The following is a 20,483-nucleotide window of genomic DNA, read 5'->3' as shown; positions in this document are numbered from 1 at the left end:
CCAGTGAAACAGTCAAATCACAATGAAATAAATTGCATTGTGTTTTGCGATTTGCCGAGGTTGCGAGCTATATACCGGTATATCTATATACAGCCACACACAATATATTCTTGTAATGTACATATACACATTTTACACATAGTTTGTTGCCCATTGCCACGCACAGAGCGCGAGTATATGATTATTGTACTCACATCGCAGGCAGGCAGCACGTGTCTCCCGCTGGTGACAATGTAATACAATGCAATGAGTCAATGTCACACGCAGGCCCCGCCCCCTCCAACATGGCCCTCTGCCGCCCCCTGTGGTCGTATATAGAGCGCACACGTTGCCGGCAGAAGCTGGTACCGGGCCGCCATGGGCAGCGAGGATCGGGATGGCAGCGAGGAAGATCCAGAGCTGCTGGAAGCACAGGGCCGGGGTCCTCCTCCCGAGAAGAATGGATGCGTCCAGCACTCGCTCTGGGACAGTGACGGGCGGGCTGCTGAACTGTGTGCGGAGGGGGAGACGGGGGAGCCAGGTGACAGTAACCCCTTCACCCCTGACTGCCCCCCGGCCGGGGACACACAGGAGAGCCGCTGTCCCTGCATGTGCTGCGTCCGCCTCCTGGTGACTGACGACAAGACCGGTGAGAAGTGACACAACTCCTGTCTGTAATCCCGGAGTTTACTGAGGGCTGCCACTTCTACACTGTACCTGCCAGAGTCCCTGTGTACTGGCTGCTGTATCCATAGTGATGTCACTTAATATATACTGCTAACTGGCTGCTGTGTCCATAGTGATCACTCTTCATATACACTGCTTACTCTTACTGGCTGCTGTATCCATAGTAATCATTCTCCCTATATACTGCTACTGGCTGCTGTACCCATAGTGATCACTCTCCCTATATACTGCTACTGGCTGCTGTACCCATAGTGATCATTCTTCATATACACTGCTTACTGGCTGCTGTATCCATAGTGATCACTCTCCCTATATACTGCTGCTGGCTGCTGTACCCATAGTGATCATTCTTCATATACACTGCTTACTCTTACTGGCTGCTGTATCCGTAGTGATCACGCTCTATATATACTGCTTACTGGCTTCTGTATCCATAGTTATCATTTCATATATACTGCTTACTGGCTGCTGTATCCATAGTGACCACTATCCATATATACTGCTTATTGGCTCCTGTATCCATATATATATGTGCTGCTTACTCTCACAGGCTGCTGTATCCATAGTGATGTCACTCTCCATATATACTGCTAACTAGGGATGATCGCAAATTCCGTTCCGCCGGAATTGCGGAATTACGCCAGTGCTAAATTCCGTCGCCATTACATGTCCGCTGAATTTTGCGCACTTCCGCTGAATTACGCATTCCGGCGCGAAAAATTACACTAATCGCAAATTAAACCTCGTTTATTCTAAATGGTAGCCCATGGGACCTAGTGGCTGTTCCCACGGTCATTTGTTTTTTGTTTGTTTTTTCTTTGATTTATTTATTTTTGCAGCAGGAGGTGTCGCTTAAGCCATGGGACATGGCGGTCATTTTGGCGCCGCAGGAGGTGTCACTTATGCCATAGGACCTAGCGGTGGTCCCATGGCGGTCGTTTTGGTGTCGCTTAAGCCAAGGGACCTGGAAGTGGTCCGCAGGAGGCAAAGTCGGGATGAGGCTGAGCCGCATAAGGGATTTCACAATCAGCAGCTCCCGCCCCCATCCCCCCTCACCTCCCCCCCCCCCCCCGTCCCTTGCATTGATTTTTATTTCAAAATCAAATTCACACTGAAGCGAACTATTTTGCCTATTTTACCTTATAGTTCGCTTCAGTGCTCCCATTACAAGTAATCCGCCGTGTCCCCACCGCAAAACGAGGGCTGCAGAGCCCCCAAATCGCCCAAGGGGCAATCCGCCGGCATTTCCTGGAAGGGGCAGAGCTGTCAGCTTCAGCTCTGCCCCTCCTGACGTCGGTCGCGGCGCATCGCCACCTCTCCCCGCCCCTCTCACTCTTCCTTCACAGAGAGGGGTGGGGAGAGGAGGCAATCTGTGCGGCGATTGACGTCAGGAGGGGCAGAGCTGAATCTGAAAGCTCTGCCCCTTCCAGGGAATGCCGGCGGATTGCCCCCCGGGCGACTTGGGGGCTCTGCAGCCCTTGTTTAGCGTCGGATTTCATGGGAGCACTGAAGTGAACTATAAGGAAGCTTTTGCCGGCGCGGACCACAAAATATTGTATCGAGGGCCGCAAATGGCCCGCGGGCCACGAGTTTGAGTCCCCTGCTGTAATTAGTGCTGAAAAAATTCAGATTTTCATGCAGAAATCCGTTTGGGTGGTTTTTGTAAGCCTCTGATTGGTGCAGAGATTCCTATTTTCATGAAGAAATCCTGTTGTTTTCACTTTAAGCTTCTTCTAGGGGCTTCCTTGTGATTGGCTAACAAAATTCCACATTCCGCCGGAATTACGCATCATTCCGTGGAATTTCCGCTATAGCACTATGGCAATTCCGTTCCGATGCGACGGAACGGAATCACCAAATTCCGTCCGGAATCGTGGAAAAATGAATTCCGTGGAACGCGGTGAGCAGCCCTACTGCTAACTGGCTGCTGTATCCATAGTGATCACTCTCCATATGTACTGCTACTGGCTGCTGTATCCATAGTGATCACTCTCCATATGTACTGCTACTGGCTGCTGTAGCCAGGGCTGTGGAGTCGGAGTCGGGGCAATTTTGGGCACCCGGAGTCTGAGTTGGAGTCGGAGTCGTGGTTTCAGAAACTGAGGAGTCGGGAGTCGGAGTCGCATGATTTTTGTACAAAATCCACAGCCCTGTTAAGTATTAGACTAAGGAGTCGGAATCTGAGCAATTTTGGGTACCCGGAGTCGGAGTTGGAGTCGGAGTCGAGGTTTCAGAAATTGAGGAGTCGGAGTTGGAGGCGGAAGATTTTTTTCCCGACTCCACAGCCCTGGCTGTATCCATAGTGATATCACTCTCCATATATACTGCTTACTGGCTTCTGTATCCATAGTGATCACTATCCATTTATACTGCTTACTAGCTTTTGTATCCACAGTGATCACTATCCATATATACTGCTTACTGGCTCCTGTATCCATATATACTGCTTACTCTTACAGGCTGCTGTATCCATAGTGATGTCACGCTCCATATATACTGCTAACTGGCTGCTGTATCCATAGTGATCACCATCCATATATACTGCTTACTCTTACAGGCTGCTGTATCCATAGTGATGTCACGCTCCATATATACTGCTAACTGGCTGCTGTATCCATAGTGATCACCATCCATATATACTGCTTACTGGCTGCTGTGTCCATAGTGAGACACAGAGGAGACACAGAGAGGGCACAGAGTGGGTACAGAGAGACACAGAGCAGGCACAGAGAGGGCACAGAGTGGGTACAGAGAGACACAGAGCAGGCACAGAGAGGGCACAGAGTGGGTACAGAGAGATACAGAGGAGACACAGAGAGGGCACAGAGTGGGTACAGAGAGACCCAGAGCAGGCACAGAGAGGGCACAGAGTGGGTACAGAGAGACACAGAGCGGGCACAGAGTGGGTACAGAGAGACACAGAGCGGGCACAGAGTGGGTACAGAGTGGGTACAGAGAGACACAGAGCAGGCACAGAGTGGGTACAGAGAGACACAGAGCAGGCACAGAGAGGGCACAGAGTGGGTACAGAGAGACCCAGAGCAGGCACAGAGAGGGCACAGAGTGGGTACAGAGAGACACAGAGCAGGCACAGAGTGGGTACAGAGAGACACAGAGCGGGCACAGAGTGGGTACAGAGAGACACAGAGAGGGCACAGAGTGGGTACAGAGAGACATAGAGGCGGCACAGAGAAGGCACAGAAAGACACAGAGCGGGCACAGAGACACACAAAGGAGACACAGAGCAGGCACAGAGGGGGCTAAGAGAGAGACACAGAGGGGGCACAGATAGACACAGAGGGAGCACAGATAGACACAGAAGGAGTACAGAGAAAGACAAAGGGGGCAGAAAGAGAGACAGGATCACAGAGAGAGACCCAGAGGGGGCACAGAGAGACACAAAGGGGACAGAGAGATAGACAAATAGGGCACAAAGAGAGACGGGGGACAGAGCTGCACAGAGGGGGGAACAAACAGGCACAGAGGGGAAACAAAGCGTGATTTGAAGAAATCGCGATTCAATTATTTCCTAAAATCGTTCAGGCCTACTATATACTACTACTAGCTGTATCCATAGTGATCTCTGTCCCTGTATATTATTACTGGCTGCTCTATCTCCTGTGATCGCTGTTCCTATGTAATACTGGCTGCTGTATCCATAGTGATCACTGCCACTATATACTGCCACTGGCTGTTCTACTTCTATCTCCTGTGATCGCTGTTCCTATGTAATACTGGCTGCTGTATCCATAGTGATCACTGCCACTATATACTGCCACTGGCTGTTCTACTTCTATCTCCTGTGATCGATGTTCCTATGTAATACTGGCTGCTGTATCCATAGTGATCACTGCCACTATATACTGCCACTGGCTGTTCTACTTCTATCTCTAGTGATCACTGTTCCTATGTAATACTGGCTGCTGTATCCATAGTGATCACTGCCACTATATACTGCCACTGGCTGTTCTACTTCTATCTCTAGTGATCACTGTTCCTATGTAATACTGGCTGCTGTATCCATAGTGATCACTGCCACTATATACTGCCACTGGCTGTTCTACTTCTATCTCCTGTGATCGATGTTCCTATGTAATACTGGCTGCTGTATCCATAGTGATCACTGCCCCTATATACTGCCACTGGCTGTTTTATCTCTAGTGATCACTGTTCCTATGTAATACTGGCTGCTGTATCCATAGTGATCACTGCCCCTATATACTGCCACTGGCTGCTGTATCCATAGTGATCTCTGTCCCTATATACTGCCACTGGCTGCTTTATCTCTAGTGATCATTGTTCCTATGTAATACTGGCTGCTGTATCCATAGTGATCACTGCCTCTATACACTTCTACTGGCTGTGTATCTATGGTGATCTCTGTCCCTATATACTGCTACTGGCTGTTCTATCTCTAGTGATCATTGTTCCTATATAATACTGGCTGCTGTATCCATAGTGATCACTGCCCCTATATACTGCCACTGGCTGCTGTATCCATAGTGATCTCTGTCCCTATATACTGCCACTGGCTGCTTTATCTCTAGTGATCACTGTTCCTATGTAATACTGGCTGCTGTATCCATAGTGATCACTTCCCCTATATACTGCCACTGGCTGTTCTATCTCTAGTGATCACTGTTCCTATGTAATACTGGCTGCTGTATCCATAGTGATCACTGCCTCTATACACTGCTTACTGGCTGCTCTATCCCTAGTGCTCACACAGGATGTTGCTGGCGGCTGTCACGTGATCTGCACAGTAAAAGATCCCACAGCTTTTTTATAACAGTGATACACAGACTGAGCTCTCGGAAATGTCAGAATTATACGTTGCATAACCTCTGTAGGCTCTGTAGACTATCAGGCAGGCTGCCCACATGTGTACAAGTAGTTTGAACAACTGTTTGCTTTTGAAATGCGGACTTGTTGGAGCGCTTGCAGTATTTATATATTTAAATGACTTGATTGTTTAGTTGATCAGCGCATGTGTGCGTACTTATTGTGGAAACAACAAGTCATGCAGCTGATCATGTTTTGCTGTTGTTTGTACATTAAAACAAATTTGAACTGGAAATGAAAAATCAAAATAACCATACACAGGTCATACTTACCTCCCATGTAGTCTACTCATCAATCTCTCTCTCCTCTTCTGCATCCTGTTTGTCCACTGCCATCAATGGAATTCTCCATCCTCCATTTATTTTGAAAATGACCATTCGCCCCATAACAGCTTCCTGGTGAGCGCACTGTTAAACTGTAATATCATCCTCTTGAGCCATAGGGAAACATGGACATTACCTTGCACATCAGTTGTCTTTTCAGTTATAACTGACAGCAACTGATATATTTCACTTCTGACAAAATCTAGTCATAACTGGAAGGAATCATTGTTAGAAGAAAACGGTGAGCGTGTGAGAGGAACTGACGGCAAGGTAAGTATGTAACATTAATTTACAGGCACATTGTGTTTATTTTAAATCATTTTTCTGGTTCACTTTTTAAGTTGCACGTGTGAATTGAGCCTGACAGTTGCTCTCATAGGACAGATTACAGGTCTTCAGACAGACAAGGAAGGACAAGGCCGGGATGCCAGGGTGCCCTCATCCATAAGATAAAGATACCCAGCCCCTTGCAAATGAATAACTTTGTACTTTCCTCTGCCTGTTTTATCTTGTGACAAAAAGCAGGAAGTACCCTTTGTAGGCAAGGCCAATATGCTATGCATACACTATACAATCTGTGCATCAATACAGATACTGATCTTTTACCATTGGATATAGGACAACGTTTACAGTAGAAATCTTGTCTAATATGTATCCTCAGATGTTAGCCTTGTACCAGTTTCTGCAGCGCTAAAGCGCACAAACGCCACGTGATTTCCGCCACCTCCTCTCCTTCTTCCATCAGCATTCATTGGAAAGAGAACACCCATCAATATAGATAGGTTGATATTTTGATTGTAAACGCTTTGATTTTTATTCCATCTTGTAAATGATTTGATTTTTGGTTGTTAATGTTTCAACATTTTCATTAAGATTTGATGTGTATATCAAATCTAACATGTGACCTATTAATTTATTAGCAGCTTTAAGGCCTCTTTCCCACCAGGACGTTGCGTTTTAGGGGACGTTATAGGTCGCATAACGTGCCCCTAACGCCTGCCGGTGTGGGAGGAGGACGCTACCTAGAGCTGCGTTATGCAGCTCCTGGTGCGCCTTTTGTGTCCTATGCACTGCGGAGACCACGTGATCGGAGCACTCCGCATCACGTGGTCCCGCCAGCCAATCAGCGGCCGCTCCAGGAAGTAAACACTGCAGTGCAGTGAATATTAAGTAGCCATGTGGCTGGCTACAATAGCGGACTCTTCCCGCCTCCTCTCCGGCCCAAAAATAAAAAAAAAACCAACATAACTGACCATGTGCACACAGGCTTCTGCCTATGAGAGCCGATCGCTCTCTTGTCTCCCAGGGGGACAGCCGTGTCACACGGCTGTCCCCAGTACAGCGCTGCTGCTGATCGCAGCCCTGTACATGTAAATAGATGGCGGTTTTGCTGTCTTTACAGTCTCCCGAGTGGCAATCGCCGCTCGGAGACTAAAGGCGGGGTGGAGCTCCGCCCCTCGAGCAGGAGATGCGTGCGCACCCTGCGATTTTTCCAACGATTTTCCCAACGTGCTGTCGTTTCCGCGATCTCACAATGTGGGTACAGGCACCATCACGCGAACGTCTCTAAGCGACATGCGCCGATTACGACCGCCACAGGGGATTGGATCTGTTAGATCCCCGATGACTCGTTGTAAAGTACCGTGATCACTCGACTTCCTGTTCACACCCAGTGCATGACATCGCACATACATGCTGGCAAGAAGATAGATAAGGGAGCGCTCGCCGTCGCGGGACGTAGTTGTGATTAAAGAGACTCTGTAACTTTAAAAAGAAGACCTGGGGGGTACTCACTTTGGGTGGGGGAAGCCTCCGGATCCTAATGAGGCTTCCCACGCCGTCCTGCGTCCCACGGGGGTCTCGCTGCAGCCCTCTGAACAGCCGGCGACAGGCCCGACTGTCAGTTCAATATTTACCTTTGCTGGCTCCAGCAGGGGCGCTGTGGCTGCATTCGGCTCGGAAATAGACGGAAATACCCGATCTCCGTCGGGTCTGCTCTACTGCGCAGGCGCCGGAGACTTGCGCCTGCGCAGTAGAGTGGACCCGACGGCGATCGGGTATTTCCGCCTACTTCGGAGCCGACAGCCGTCAGAGCGCCTGCGCAGGAGCCAGGAAGGTAAATATTACGTCACGGCTGTACGGAGGGCTGCAGCGAGACCCCCGAGGGATGCAGGACGGCGTGGGAAGCCTCATTAGGATCCGGAGGCTTCCCCCACCCGAGATGAGTACCCCCCAGGGGACGTTTTGCCGTTACAGTTCCTCTTTAAGCTTCCAGCGTCGTGAGGCGAGTTTTCAGGTGAAGTTGTTCAGACCCTTTTCCTATCTGAGTCTTGCAACATAAATATGAGCTGTCTAGCCAGCTATTAAGTTATCACCAAAAGCTCACTCAAGAAAGATGCCCAGTTAGGCCTTGTTCACATCTAAAAATGCAACCGTTTTGCGTTTTTGTTCACTTTTTTTTAGCGCCTGCCGGCGCTCCACTGCGTGCTGTGTTTTTGTTAAATGCACTTATCTAAGCGCTTTCCCAGAGCGTTATTTTTTTTGCATTTACTCCCTGAGTCAAGTCAGGAAGTGAACTCTTTGACCCTGAAAATAATAAATGCAATGTATTTATTCTTAAAAATGCGAATGCAATTGCTGCTCTAAGTGATTTTGTGAGCGTTTTGCGTTTTTTCCTATACCTTCCATCATAGCAAAAACGTCCCACAAAAATGGTACAGGCACCACGTTACGGACGCAATGCACTGATATGAACCTTCTCATTTAGATTTATTGCACAAGCGTTTTGTGGGCGATTTTAAAAACCGCCTGCGCTTGAAAAAAGGTCAGAAACGCCTTTAGTGTGAATGAGCCCTAAAAAAAGGAAGTGCAGTAAAAATAGCAGAAGGAATAAATAACTTTTTTTTGCAATAAACTATTTATAAACATACACACATCATACTTACCTCCCGTGTAGTCTACTCACCAATCTCTTTCTCCTCTCCTGCATCCTGTTTGTCCGCTGCCATCAATGGAATTCTCCATCCTCCATTCTGAAAATGGCCATTATTACCCCCATAACAGCTTTCTTGATCAGCACACTGTTAAACTCTAATATCGCCCACTTGAGCCATACGGTAACATGGACATTACCTTGCACATCAGTTATCCTTCCAGTTATACCTGACAGCAACTGATGTATTTCTGTTCTGATAAAATCTTGTCAGAATTGGAAAAGATAGAGAGCTTCCGAGAGGAACTGATGGCGAGGTAAGTATGTAATATTTGCAGGCGCATCGTGTGTTTATTTTAAATAATTTTACTCGGTTCAGGTTCCCTTTACAGAGAATCTGAAGTCTTAATAAAAAATAAAAAAATACCTAAGGAGAAAGAAGGCTTTGGGTCCTAAAGAGTCTTCCCTTTCCTCTCGTCATCCCCTCATTCCCCCGCAGGCTCCGCTCTTTAAATGATACCAGAGATGAAAACCTTAGGAGAATGCTGCTGTCACTTATAGCAGGTAGTAAAAATGTGACAGAACTGACAGGTTTTGGACTAGCTCATCTCCTCATGTGGGCTTCTCAAGGTTTTCTTTATTTTTCTAAAGCACTTAGTAAATGGCAGTTGCCCTGTCCAACTGCCAAAAAAGTGTGCAGCGGGCAGGGAGGCTGGCCAGAATCGTTGTATAAATCCTTTTCAGAGAGTGTCTTTATAAACAATAAAGGCCGTGCTGAGAATAGTTACCCCATGTTGAGATGGACTAGTCCAAAACCTGTCAGCTCTGTCAGATTTCTACTGCCTACATAGGAGAAAAGTAATTTATGGCTAATTTTTCTCTGGAAGAAATGTATACACGATACAATAAAAACGTTTGATTTTCCTGTTTATTCGATCTAAAGGATCAAATCGAATGAAAGTTGAAAATATTTTTTTTTTCGATCAAGAAATTCGAACCATTATCCCGTTTTTTCAAGAAAAATCTGATCGGACATGCTGGAAAAATCTTTATATTCGATCTAACGGAATAATCGAATTAAATTATCTAATCAAAAAAATGAAAAATTGTACCATGTATGGCCACCTTTAGGGATGTGCACACCAGGGGCTTGATTCGGTAAGGCGTGACAACTCATATCACAGGTGCTTTCGCGTACATTTTCGCATTTGTGCGCGTTCGCAAACTTTCGCACGCAATCATGACTTTTTGCACGAATTTCTGCATTAAAAGATCGTGTTTTTGCAAGAAATTTTGCGATTGCGTGCGAAAAGTCGTGATTGCGTGTGAAATTTCACGTTCACGCGCAAACACAGTTTTAGAGCGCTAGTGCAAAAGTATCCTATGGGCCGCTCTCACTTGGGCGATTTGCGCAAGTCGACAAACGCAAATTTGTATCTTGCACCATTTTCAGGCAATTTCCCGGCGATCGCGTTTAGTGCTATAGAAGCGCTAATCGCAATCGCGCAAAATCGCCCCAAGTGTGAATGGCAATTTTTTTGCGTTAATCACCAAAAATTGCCAGAGCAAAATGCTAGCAAAAGCGCTAGCATTTTGCGATTTGCAAGTGTGAATGGGCCCTGAGCTCCCTGATTTTTCTGCAATTTCACGTGGAAAAATCACTGTACAGTGCGGCGATTTTGCCGCAATCGCATTTAGCGCTTCTATAGCACTGAAATGCAATTGCCGGGAAATAGCCTGAAAATGGTGCAGGTGACGCGTTTGCGTTTCGCGTTTTTGGGCGATTTGCGGCAATTAGCGCAAATCGCCCAAGTAAGAACGGGCCCATAGGGTTTCATTACGCTATTGCTTTTAAAAAGCGCTAGCGTTTGAGCCTTTTGCCAAAATCGCAGCAAAACGCTCTAGTGTGAATGGGGCCTTACAAAATATAAAAATCGCTTCAAAAAACAGCAGACATGTTTAGAAAATGTCTCTAAACATGCCTAAAATCGCTCTGAAAAACAGCTTCAAAAAATGTTAGTGTTTGCAGATCTGCTAGCAGTTTTATTTGTATGTGTTTACATGTATTTTTAATTTTACATTGTATTTTTAATTTTTTTGGCCTTTTAAGTTTCCACGTGAGAGTTTGGATAAGAGTCACATGGAGAGTACGGTCTGTGCTGGGAGTATTGCTTTCTGTGTCTGGTTAGGACATTGTACAGCTGCCCCCGGGGCTCTGGGTGTGAGGAGCAGCCTGGAAATCCTACAATAAGAATGACTCTGCATATAAATTCTGCTTATGCAATGGCAGCGCAATCCTTTCTGGAACGCACTCAGGATGGAACTCAGAAATCTGTACTGCTTGCTGTAGTGTAGATTGATGTGGCAGCTTAATAGGCCGGCAATTTATCCCTGACGCAAGGTCACCGTGCAGCCAAAATACGGGTGAGTCGGGCGGGCAGGACGCTATGCTGCGATACGGGCGCAGCCTTGGGAAAACACTCTTATTTACAGTACAGAGTGTGATTACTGTGAGATCTGATTTCCTGGCAACAGAGCTCACTGGACTGCGCATGGCGAGGGGGGGAGGGACCTACTTAAAGAGCAACAGTAGTGAAATTTACACAATAAATAAAATCGCTTATTTTTTAAGGCCTTACCTGAGCGTTAGCTTTTTTTGTACAGCGCTTTTGCAGAGCGATTGGTTTTTTTCACTTCCTGATGTCAGTCAGGAAGTGAACTCTTTGACTCTGAAAAGAATAAATACAATGGTCTTCATTCACAAAAGCGTGCTAACTTTAGCGCTGCTCGGCGTGCGGTACGTGGCACCAGGTGCGCGGAAAATGGCGCACTAGGTGCGCCTAGTACATTGCACCGGGTGCGCGTAAAACGTTGCATGTTCCGCGCGCCTACCGAGCAGCGCTAAACTTTGCGCGCGCTAGTTTAGCGCGACCTAAAGCTCTTTAGGCGTGCTAAGGGCCTTTTCACAGACGTGCTAACACTGAGGGCCCATTCACACTTAGAAACGCAAAACGCCAGCGATTTTTGCCAGCGTTTTGCAGGAGTGATTTTTCCGTTATTTCATGCGGAAAAATCACTGAACACTGCGGCGATTTTTCCGCGATCGCGTTTAGCACTTCTATAGCACTGTAACGCGATCGCCGGGAAATCGCCTGAAAATGGTGCAGGCTACACATTTGCGTTTAGCGTTTTTGGGTGATTTGCGGCGATTAGCCGTAAAACGCTCAAACGCTAGCGCTAATGCAATGAAACCCTATGGGCCCGTTCTTACTTGGGCGATTAGCGCAAATCGCCCAAGTAAGAACGGGCCCATAGGGTTTCATTGCATTAGCGCTAGCGTTTGAGCGTTTTACGGAAATTGCGGCAAAACGCTCTAGTGTGAATGAGCCCTTAGCACGCTGTGAATCAAGCCCAATGTATTTATTCATGAAAGCGCTGGGGAAATCGCTATACAAAGTGCTTTTTCAAGTGCTTTGCAATTTCCCTGTACCTGCCATTGAGGCAAATCGCCCCGAAAGTAGTACAGGCAGCGCTTTGGTGAGCGGATTGGAATCGAACCGCTCAGATGTGAACACTCTGATAGGAAATCATTGCTCAAGCGCATTTAGGGCAATTTTAAAAAATGCCGGCGCTTAAAAAAAAAAAAAAAAACTGTCCATAGTGTGAATAACCCCTTATAGATTATTTAGTCAGTGTTTGCCCATTGTAAAATCTTTCCTCTCCCTGATTTACATTCTGAAATGTATCACTGGTGGTGGCATCTTTAGTTCTGCCAGGTAATCTGTACGGAATGTTCATTACTGAGAGTTCTATGCACAGAGGGAGATACTGGTTGCTTGGCAGTTGGATAAAGCCGTTATTTCCCACAATGTAACAAGCTCACAGGCAGAAAACTCAGGACCATGGTCATGACATCACACTGTGGGAAAGGGTTTTACCACAATATCAGTCTCACAGACCCTCCTGATGATCTATTTGAGAAAAGGTAAAGATTTATCGTGGGAAAGGGGGTATCAGCTACTGATTGGGATGAAGATCAATGTTGAGTTAAAGTTCCTCTTTAAATTGGACCTGAACTCTTGCACAGGACAGAAGGAAAACAGAGACAAATGCACCCTGTATGAGAGTTTAGCTTGTTTAATTCCCCCTCATCTGTGACTAATGACCAGTGTAATTTGATATTTCAGCTGTGACAGCCGACTGCCATGGCAGAGAACAGCTAATTGGTAAACACAGGATGTTATCCCTATGTCTGCTTCCATCAAATCAGGAAGTAGACACACTGCAGATTGTATCAGCTTTCACAAAGAAATGTTTTTCTGTAAAGGTTATTACGCTGTTGCTTATCTTTTAGAGCAGAGAGGAAGTTCTGAGTTCAGGTCCTCTTTAATCTTATTCCCTGGAATTTCTGTGTTTAATGTAAAGGCCGTCTGCTTCTGCTTGCTGAGTTGCTCTTTAAATGATGTTTCACAAACGCAATGTTTATAGATTATGATCTGAGTGTTGAGGAAATTGTGCGCGGTTGTCTGGAGTGGTCTGGCCTGTTTATGTGTAAAAGTTGACAGTAAAAACATCCGCTGTTGATGAGACTCTGAGGAGTGTTTGTTGTGACTTGGGGTGACCCTCACTTTCACATGACTTCTCTAAGGCAGAGGGGAGGAGAGGGATGGCAGTCTTACCTACTTCTCACTCTCTTACTTTTCTCTCCCCCCCCCCCCCCTCTCTCTCACACCTCTCTCTCCCATCCCCCGTCCTCTCTTGGTCTCTCTCCCTCTTGCTTCTCTGCCCCCCCTCTTCTCTGCACTCTCTTCCCCCCTTGCTCTCTCTCTCTCTCTCTCTCTCCCCCCCCCCCTCTCTTGGTCTCTCCCTCCTCTTGCTTCTATGCCCCCCCCCTCTTCTTTCCACTCTCTTTCCCCCTTGCTTTCTCTCCTCTCCCCCCCCCCCTGCTCTTCTCTCTCCCCCTCTCTCTCTGTCTCTCTCTCCCCCCCCTGCTCTCCTCTCTCCCCCTCTCTCTCCCCCTCTCTCTCCCCCCCCTGCTCTCCTCTCTCCCCCTCTCTCTCTGTCTCTCCCCCCCCCCCCCCTGCTCTTCTCTCTCCCCCTCGCTCTCCTCTCTCTCCCCCTACGTTTCTTTCTCCCCCCTTCTCTCCCCCTCTCTGTCTTCTCTCCCTTTCTTTCTTGTCTCTCCCCCTGCTCTCTCTCCACCTCCCTCTTATCTCTCCTACTCATTCTCCCTTTTCTCTCCACCTCCCTCTTCTCTCTCCTCCTCCCTCTCTCTCTCTTCTCTCTCCACCTCCCTCTTCTCTCTCCTCCTCCCTTCTCTCTCTTCCCCCAACCCCACATCTTCTCTTTTTGTCTCATCCCCCCCCCCCCCCAATCACTTTCTTCTCTCCCACCTGCCTCTCTCTTTCTGCCCCCTCTCCCTGCCTCCTCTGTTTGCATTTCTTCTGCCTGACTTGCCCCCCCCTCCCCCCCCCCCCTTGCCATCCTTCTCTCGCCTCTACCTGTGTCCTCTTCTCCTCTCCTTTTGTCTACCTGTCTCTTTCCCTATTTCCTTCCCTCCCCTGTTATTTATACCTCTCCTTACAAATTCAAAGTCAAGAATAGCTTTAGGCCCCTTTCCCTCTTGTGTGCTGTGTGCAGCCCGGGTGGCCATAGCGAGGTACGACACTTGCTTTGCTTTCAGATGCGGTGCACATCCTATTCATTGATAATCAATGAGATCACAAAATTCCACACAAATGTGTTGTGTTGTTACGCTGAACCAGAACACATAGCTGGAAACATCATACCGAGATTTTAGTTTAATCTTTTCCCCTGCTTAAAAGGGTACCTGAACTAAGCTTAGATCCTTACTTCAGTTGTGGGAAGCCTCTGGATGGTGTGGATGGACCAGAGGCTTCCTAGATCCTTACAACTGGCCATCATTCCAGCACAGGGTCCCTCTGGTATCAGGCAAATCGGGCGCATGCGACTTCTGGACCAATCGGGTGCCACCGTACACTTTAATAGAAAATATCATCAAGCTGGCACCAAAAGGGAAATTTGTTAGGATGCCAGGTGATGTTGGGAAGGGGGTTTGGGCAGGAGGGGGCGGTTAGGGTTAGGAACCATCGTTGGGGGGGCAGGGAGGGGGGCGGTCTTGCACCTCTGACACTGTGGATGTCCTTGATTGGTTTTGGTGTGTTCTATCAATTGTTATCTATAGCATGCTTGGGGGGGGGGGCAGTATATAGGCGATTGACTGGTTGGATTGGTCAACTCTCCCTCTCCCTAAGTGGATTGGTCAGCTCTCCTTGTTTCCCTGTTTATCAGAGGGGTATGGAAGAATAGATTGTGCTGTGCCCATAAAATATGCCTCTTTCACCCGTCTGGCCGCGCCCTTGCATCCTATTTACCTCCCTCTCTGCCTCTCAGATCTCGCACATGTGCACCTGCGCCGCTTCACTACAGTCCTCAGCAGTAAGATCTGAGAGCCGGTAACAGGATAGGGCGTATCACCTGGCATCAATGACACCCGGCATATAAGACGACCCCTGACTTTTCAGAAGGGCTAAAAAGTCTTATATGCCAGAATATACAGTATCTGTAAATTTGCCTCTATTCTACTATCAGCACTGCTCCTGCATCCGATTTTCCATGGTGCCTGAAAATTCACTCCCTCTATACCTGTTTGACTCTAATGAGTCTAATGAGTTTTTTCTATCTCTCAGTTTGGCCGTGGACGAGGGCATCTTGGCTGGACATACATGAGGAAGGTGTCTCCCCCCCCCCCCATGCACAATTGCTATGTTCTTTGGGCATGTGAGGACGTTACTCAAGCATGGCCAGCCCTGATGTGCTCTTCCACGCTCGGGAGGGTGTGCAGAAGTTGAAGATGGACCCTGCCTTGTAACGACGGGCTCTACAAGGGTCCAGGGAACCTCTCAACCATTCCTGAGGATTCCCACTACTGAGGTATGTATCCAGGGCCGGATTTGCCCTCCTTTAGTATAGGTAGCCAGATGACTCCTCCCCCTTTCCCTCCAGTACATGTAACCAGATGACCCCTCCCCCTTCCCTCTAGTAAATGTAGCCAGATGACTCCTGCTCCTTTCCCTCCAGCATAGGTAGCCAAGTGACTCCCTTAATCCCTCCTTTTCCCACCCCCACCTTTCAGTACTGGTAGCCAGCTTGTCTTCACACCACAGCAGCCATCAGTGTCACTCATTTCTCTGCTCGTCTCCAGTGCAGAAGCTTCCTCTTCCTTTCAGTCTCCAATGCTGCCCAAGTCCATAGCCGCCGGCCACAAAGGCCTAGGCCTAAATCTGGCCCTGTATGTATCTCTCTTTTCCCCGCCTCCCCACTTCTGCTGTACTTGGACTTTGTTTTAGCAGTTTCTGCAGCCAATGAGCAGAATGATTGTAGTTATCACACTTCTGTGTGTTTCTTTTTTCTGAATACACCTTTCACCTAATTTGGCTAAATGATGGTAATCTGACTGGAATGACTATTGATTGTAAGTTAAAGATATGTTATTTCCTGTTGATTGCTGATATACAGGATAGAGTTAATGTATTTATTATGGATTTTAAAGGGCCAGTCTACTTAAAGTGGACCTGAACTCTTTCACTGGACAGAAGGAAAATTGAGAAATGCACCCTGTATGTATTTAGAATGTTTAGCCTGTCTAATTCCCCCTCATCTGTGATTAATCACAAGTTGTAATTTGATCCCATAGCTGTGTCAGCTGACTGCCACGGCACAGAGCTCATTTGCAAACACCGGATGTTAGCAATATGTCTGCTTCCATGAAAGCAGGAAGTAGAAATACCGCAGGTTTATTGCAGGATTTGTATCAGCTAAAACAGACTTTTTCTTTAAAGGTCATTATGCTGTTGCTTATCTTTAAAAGAACTGTAGCCGCCAGCAATAGCTGGAAGCTGCATTATGTCTCTCCCCTGGAGGGTGGAATAGTAATTAACGCCGGGAGCAAGGTAAGCCGTTTATCAGCTTTCCCCGCACTGAAATCTTCCAGCGGCTGTGTTATAGGTAGCCCAGTGAGAAATAGTTTCTTGCTGCAGGCAGGGTTGGGTGCTGAGGTACAAATGGCTTTTATAAACACACTGGGTATGGTATGAGAAGGGTTCAATGTTATCTAAAACACTGAGCATGTAAGAACTGCTGAACTGTATTGGCAGTGCTGCCTATAAGGGGTTAATATCTTTCAGCAGAGGGAGGAGGTGGACTGAGTTAGCTGACTGGCTCTCTGCTTGGGAAGTACATCACACTCTGCTGGCAGAAAAAGGTATTACAGTAAAATTCCCTTGTAGTAATTTTCAAGGGACCTGTCTAATTAGATTACTATATCAAAAGTTTAGTATATCAGAATTGGTCATACAAGCGCATGGTCAGGACCTGGGGACTAAAGGGGCCCATACACCTAACGATTTTTCCGCCGATCACTGTGATCGAATCTGCTGTGAAATCGTTGCGCAAACGCTGACAGAACGATGGATTTTTGACCGAAATCAATCGTTCCCGTCGATCCGTCCGTGCGGAAGATTTTGCTCGATCGCCGGCAGGTCCGGGGTGCGTCAGTGGCGGCGTTCGAATGCCTGACGACCGACGCTAGCTGCAATACATTACCTGTTCCGCCAGCGCGTGTCCCCGCTCTCTCTGCTGTCTTCTTCTCCGCGCTGGGCTCCGGCTGGCTTCACTGAACTTCCTGTCTCGGCAGGAACTTTAAACAGTAGAGCTGAGCGCCCTCTACTGTTCCCCGGACAGGAAGTTCAGTGAAGCCAGCCGGACTCGGAGCCCAGCGCGGTGAAGAAGACAGCGGTGACATCGGGAACACGCGCTGGCGGAGCAGGTAATGTATGGGGGGGGGGAGCGGCGGCAGCGGAAGCTTCACAGATGGTGAATCGATTTCATGCTGAAAACGATTCACAATCTGTTTGCAGTAAAGACAGCCCATACGATCCCTCTCTGATCAGATTCGATCAGAGAGGGATCTTTCTGTTGGTCGATCTGATGGCAAATCGACCAGTGTATGGCTACCTTTAGTTTTTCTATAGGCAGAGGTTTACTTTATCATAGCAGTGTTCTCCCCAGAATTTTTTTCCAGCCGGGTGGCATGAAAAAGTAGCCGGGCGGGGCGAGATGAAAGAATGCAGGGCTGGTGCTTCTCTGCACATTTCTGCTTACAGCAGAGGTGGAGTTGAGCTGATGACAGCCGGGTGGTCACCAAAACTAGCCGGGTGGAGCACCCGGCTAAAAGAGCCTGGGGAGAACACTGCATAGTTTACTATAAGGAGTACTGTACATGTCTTCACTTCAGTTTCAGTGATAATTTGATGTAAGGTGTGTAGGTAATTACCCTTCAGCACTCAATCGTGGTGGTGGGGCTGTCACCTAAAGCTTCCAGGCTCACTGATTTTCTGTCACGGTTCTTTCCCTTAGCCCAGTGATAGGCAAACTTGGCTCTCCAGCTGTGAAGGAACTACAAGTCCCACAATGCATTGCAGGAGTCTGACAGCTACAGTCGTGATTCATAAAGGCAAATGCATTGTGGGACTTGTAGTTCCTCAAAGCAGTAGGATTAGCCATGCTATGCCAGGGGAAAAAACACATATATAAGTAGATAAATACTTGATCTACTTACATAACAGATGTATTGCCCTGTCCACAATTTGATTTCAGTGAATGTTATATAGTAGATGAAGAGAATTCTGTTCCTGGTGGGAACCATGTCTTTTGCCCACTCTTTAGGCTAAATACTGATGTAATTTCTGCCCTTTACTTTTTTTTCTTTTCTCCTCCAATCGCTGAGTCACCTCAGCATTGCTTGTAAGCACAAGTACTCAGAGGATCATGTTTCAGATAAGCAGCTGGCAGGGAACTAAATGAAAGAGGAGGAGTATATTGTAGGAAAAAAAAATCCAGCATGCAACTGTTTGGTTCTGACTACTAAAGGGTCAGTGCTCCTTAAGTATGTGATAACTCCAAATCATAATAGCAAAAAGAGTTTTGAAAGTTTTGAATGCAGGATTAGCATCTTTATCACTTAATACACTCAGACCAGTTGCAGTTTTTATAGTGACAATCCCGCTTTAACGGTTGGAGAGCCAAGTTTGCCTATCACTGCCTTAGCCTTTGGAGTTTCATTTCCACATCAGGGCAGCAGTGCTAGTGTTTGGTCAGCCCTGGATTACCTCCAGTACTTGCTCAATCTAGTCAGCATTCATTGATCCGACAGGCATGGAGGCTTCTGATGGGAGACCAGCAACTCCACATGGTCTTCCCTTCCCTTTAGCCCCCGTGTTTGGGGTTCCTCTCTTCATGGCTACCATAGCGACTTGGGGCTCACAAAGTCCCAACCCTACTTCACCCCATCAGGCAATCCCTAACATGACATAGTCCAGGTCCAACCACAAGGAGGTAGCAAGCTCGGGACCCTACTGTACATGCAGCAAGCTAATATACTGTATACATTGCTAAAACAAGTGTAATGCACACAACTTGAAAAAGTTGTAAATCTGGTCGGGAGTGACTATGCAATGACTTCCTGTGCACAGGAGAAACCCCTGAAATTCCCTTCTGGGTAATGGCAGGAAACCCCAAACAAACCTGTAAGTGATGATGTCATACACTGCACTTCAGTAAGGCCGGGAATTATTAAATTACTGTCAGTTTCCGCATGTTTCTGAACCCTCCATTCAGACTTGATTCATTAAAATCTCAGGTGCCGGCGGACAGCATTCTTGCGTGTCACAAGAAGCTTTCCTTGGTGCTGAATATGTAAAACTGATTGTAAAGCTGAAAAAAAACAGCGTGGTAAGATCCCCTCCAGGGCTTTACTTGCACCGCCCTCCGCTATAGCAACTTGTAAAAAAAGCAGAGAGGGATCTCATAAGCAATATGCCACCCCCTGCTCTCCTAGATTGTCCAGAGGCTTCCAGGATCCTCCTGTAACCCACTTTTTCAGCACTGGGGCCCGTTAAACCTTTACAACTAGAGCTTTTCAGATATATTTCTCATGGCCGTGCATCCGGACTGAACGTGTGCGAGTAAGTTCCCGGAATGCTGAGTAGAACAAGGTCGCTTTTGCACAGCTTTTTTCTTCTGTGCAACATTGGCTTCATTCTACTGGGCATTCGTTGACCTTACTTGCACATGCACAGTCCCAGTGTACTCCTAAACTCATGTGAGCACAACAAGGGGAAGAAGAGGACCTTGTGGAGGACCGGTGGACTCAAAAAGGATTTTGGAAGCTTCTGGACCATCCACAGGCTTCCCATTACTGAAGTGAGTATCCAGATTTTGCCAACCCTCCCCATCACATTTATAGCTAAGGTTACCTGCAACCACCCGGGGGGGGGGGGGGGAGCTCTGGATTCCTTAAAGCCTTCCTGGTCATCTGTGCATCTCCTGGTTCCACCACCAGGCCCCCATTCAAATGTCCCACTGGCTGCATCTTCGGGTCTCCTCGGAAGGCTGTGGAAGTACTTGGGTTTCCAACTACTTCCGAAGAGAAGCAACTCCGTCTTGTGCATTTGCAGGTCCGCGCTTGCGCAGTACGGAGCCGCTTGTCTTCAGAAGCACTGGGGTCTCCAACTACTTCAGGATCAGATCAGAATAATTTATTTCGCCAAGCATGACTGGGTCTTGCCTGGAATTGGGTTTGGCACTTAATACAAATCGGAACTTTTGTATAGCGCTGTTTTCCTGTCGGACTCAAAGCG

The 20,483-nt window shown here is 47.4% G+C and overlaps 1 protein-coding gene across 2 annotated transcripts in view; it reads left to right on the top strand.

Annotated features, from left to right (window-relative positions):
* The first annotated feature begins 296 nt into the window (after positions 1–296).
* SLC35G1 (solute carrier family 35 member G1) overlaps positions 297–20,483 on the top strand; it is a 59,260-nt gene continuing 39,073 nt past the window's right edge. Inside the window, exon 1 of one of the 2 annotated variants that reach the window (XM_068257596.1) lies at positions 297–628. In XM_068257596.1, coding sequence (XP_068113697.1) covers positions 358–628 — 271 coding nt within the window. In that variant the 5' untranslated portion in view covers positions 297–357. The remainder of the gene's footprint in view (positions 629–20,483) is intronic. The other variant, XM_068257595.1, reaches the window with a different exon arrangement.

Source organism: Hyperolius riggenbachi, chromosome 10 (genome assembly GCF_040937935.1).
Source record: "Hyperolius riggenbachi isolate aHypRig1 chromosome 10, aHypRig1.pri, whole genome shotgun sequence".
Classification (NCBI taxonomy): Eukaryota; Metazoa; Chordata; class Amphibia; order Anura; family Hyperoliidae; genus Hyperolius; species Hyperolius riggenbachi.
Note: the sequence above shows the minus strand (reverse complement) of the source record. Positions and strands in the feature narration are given on the sequence as shown.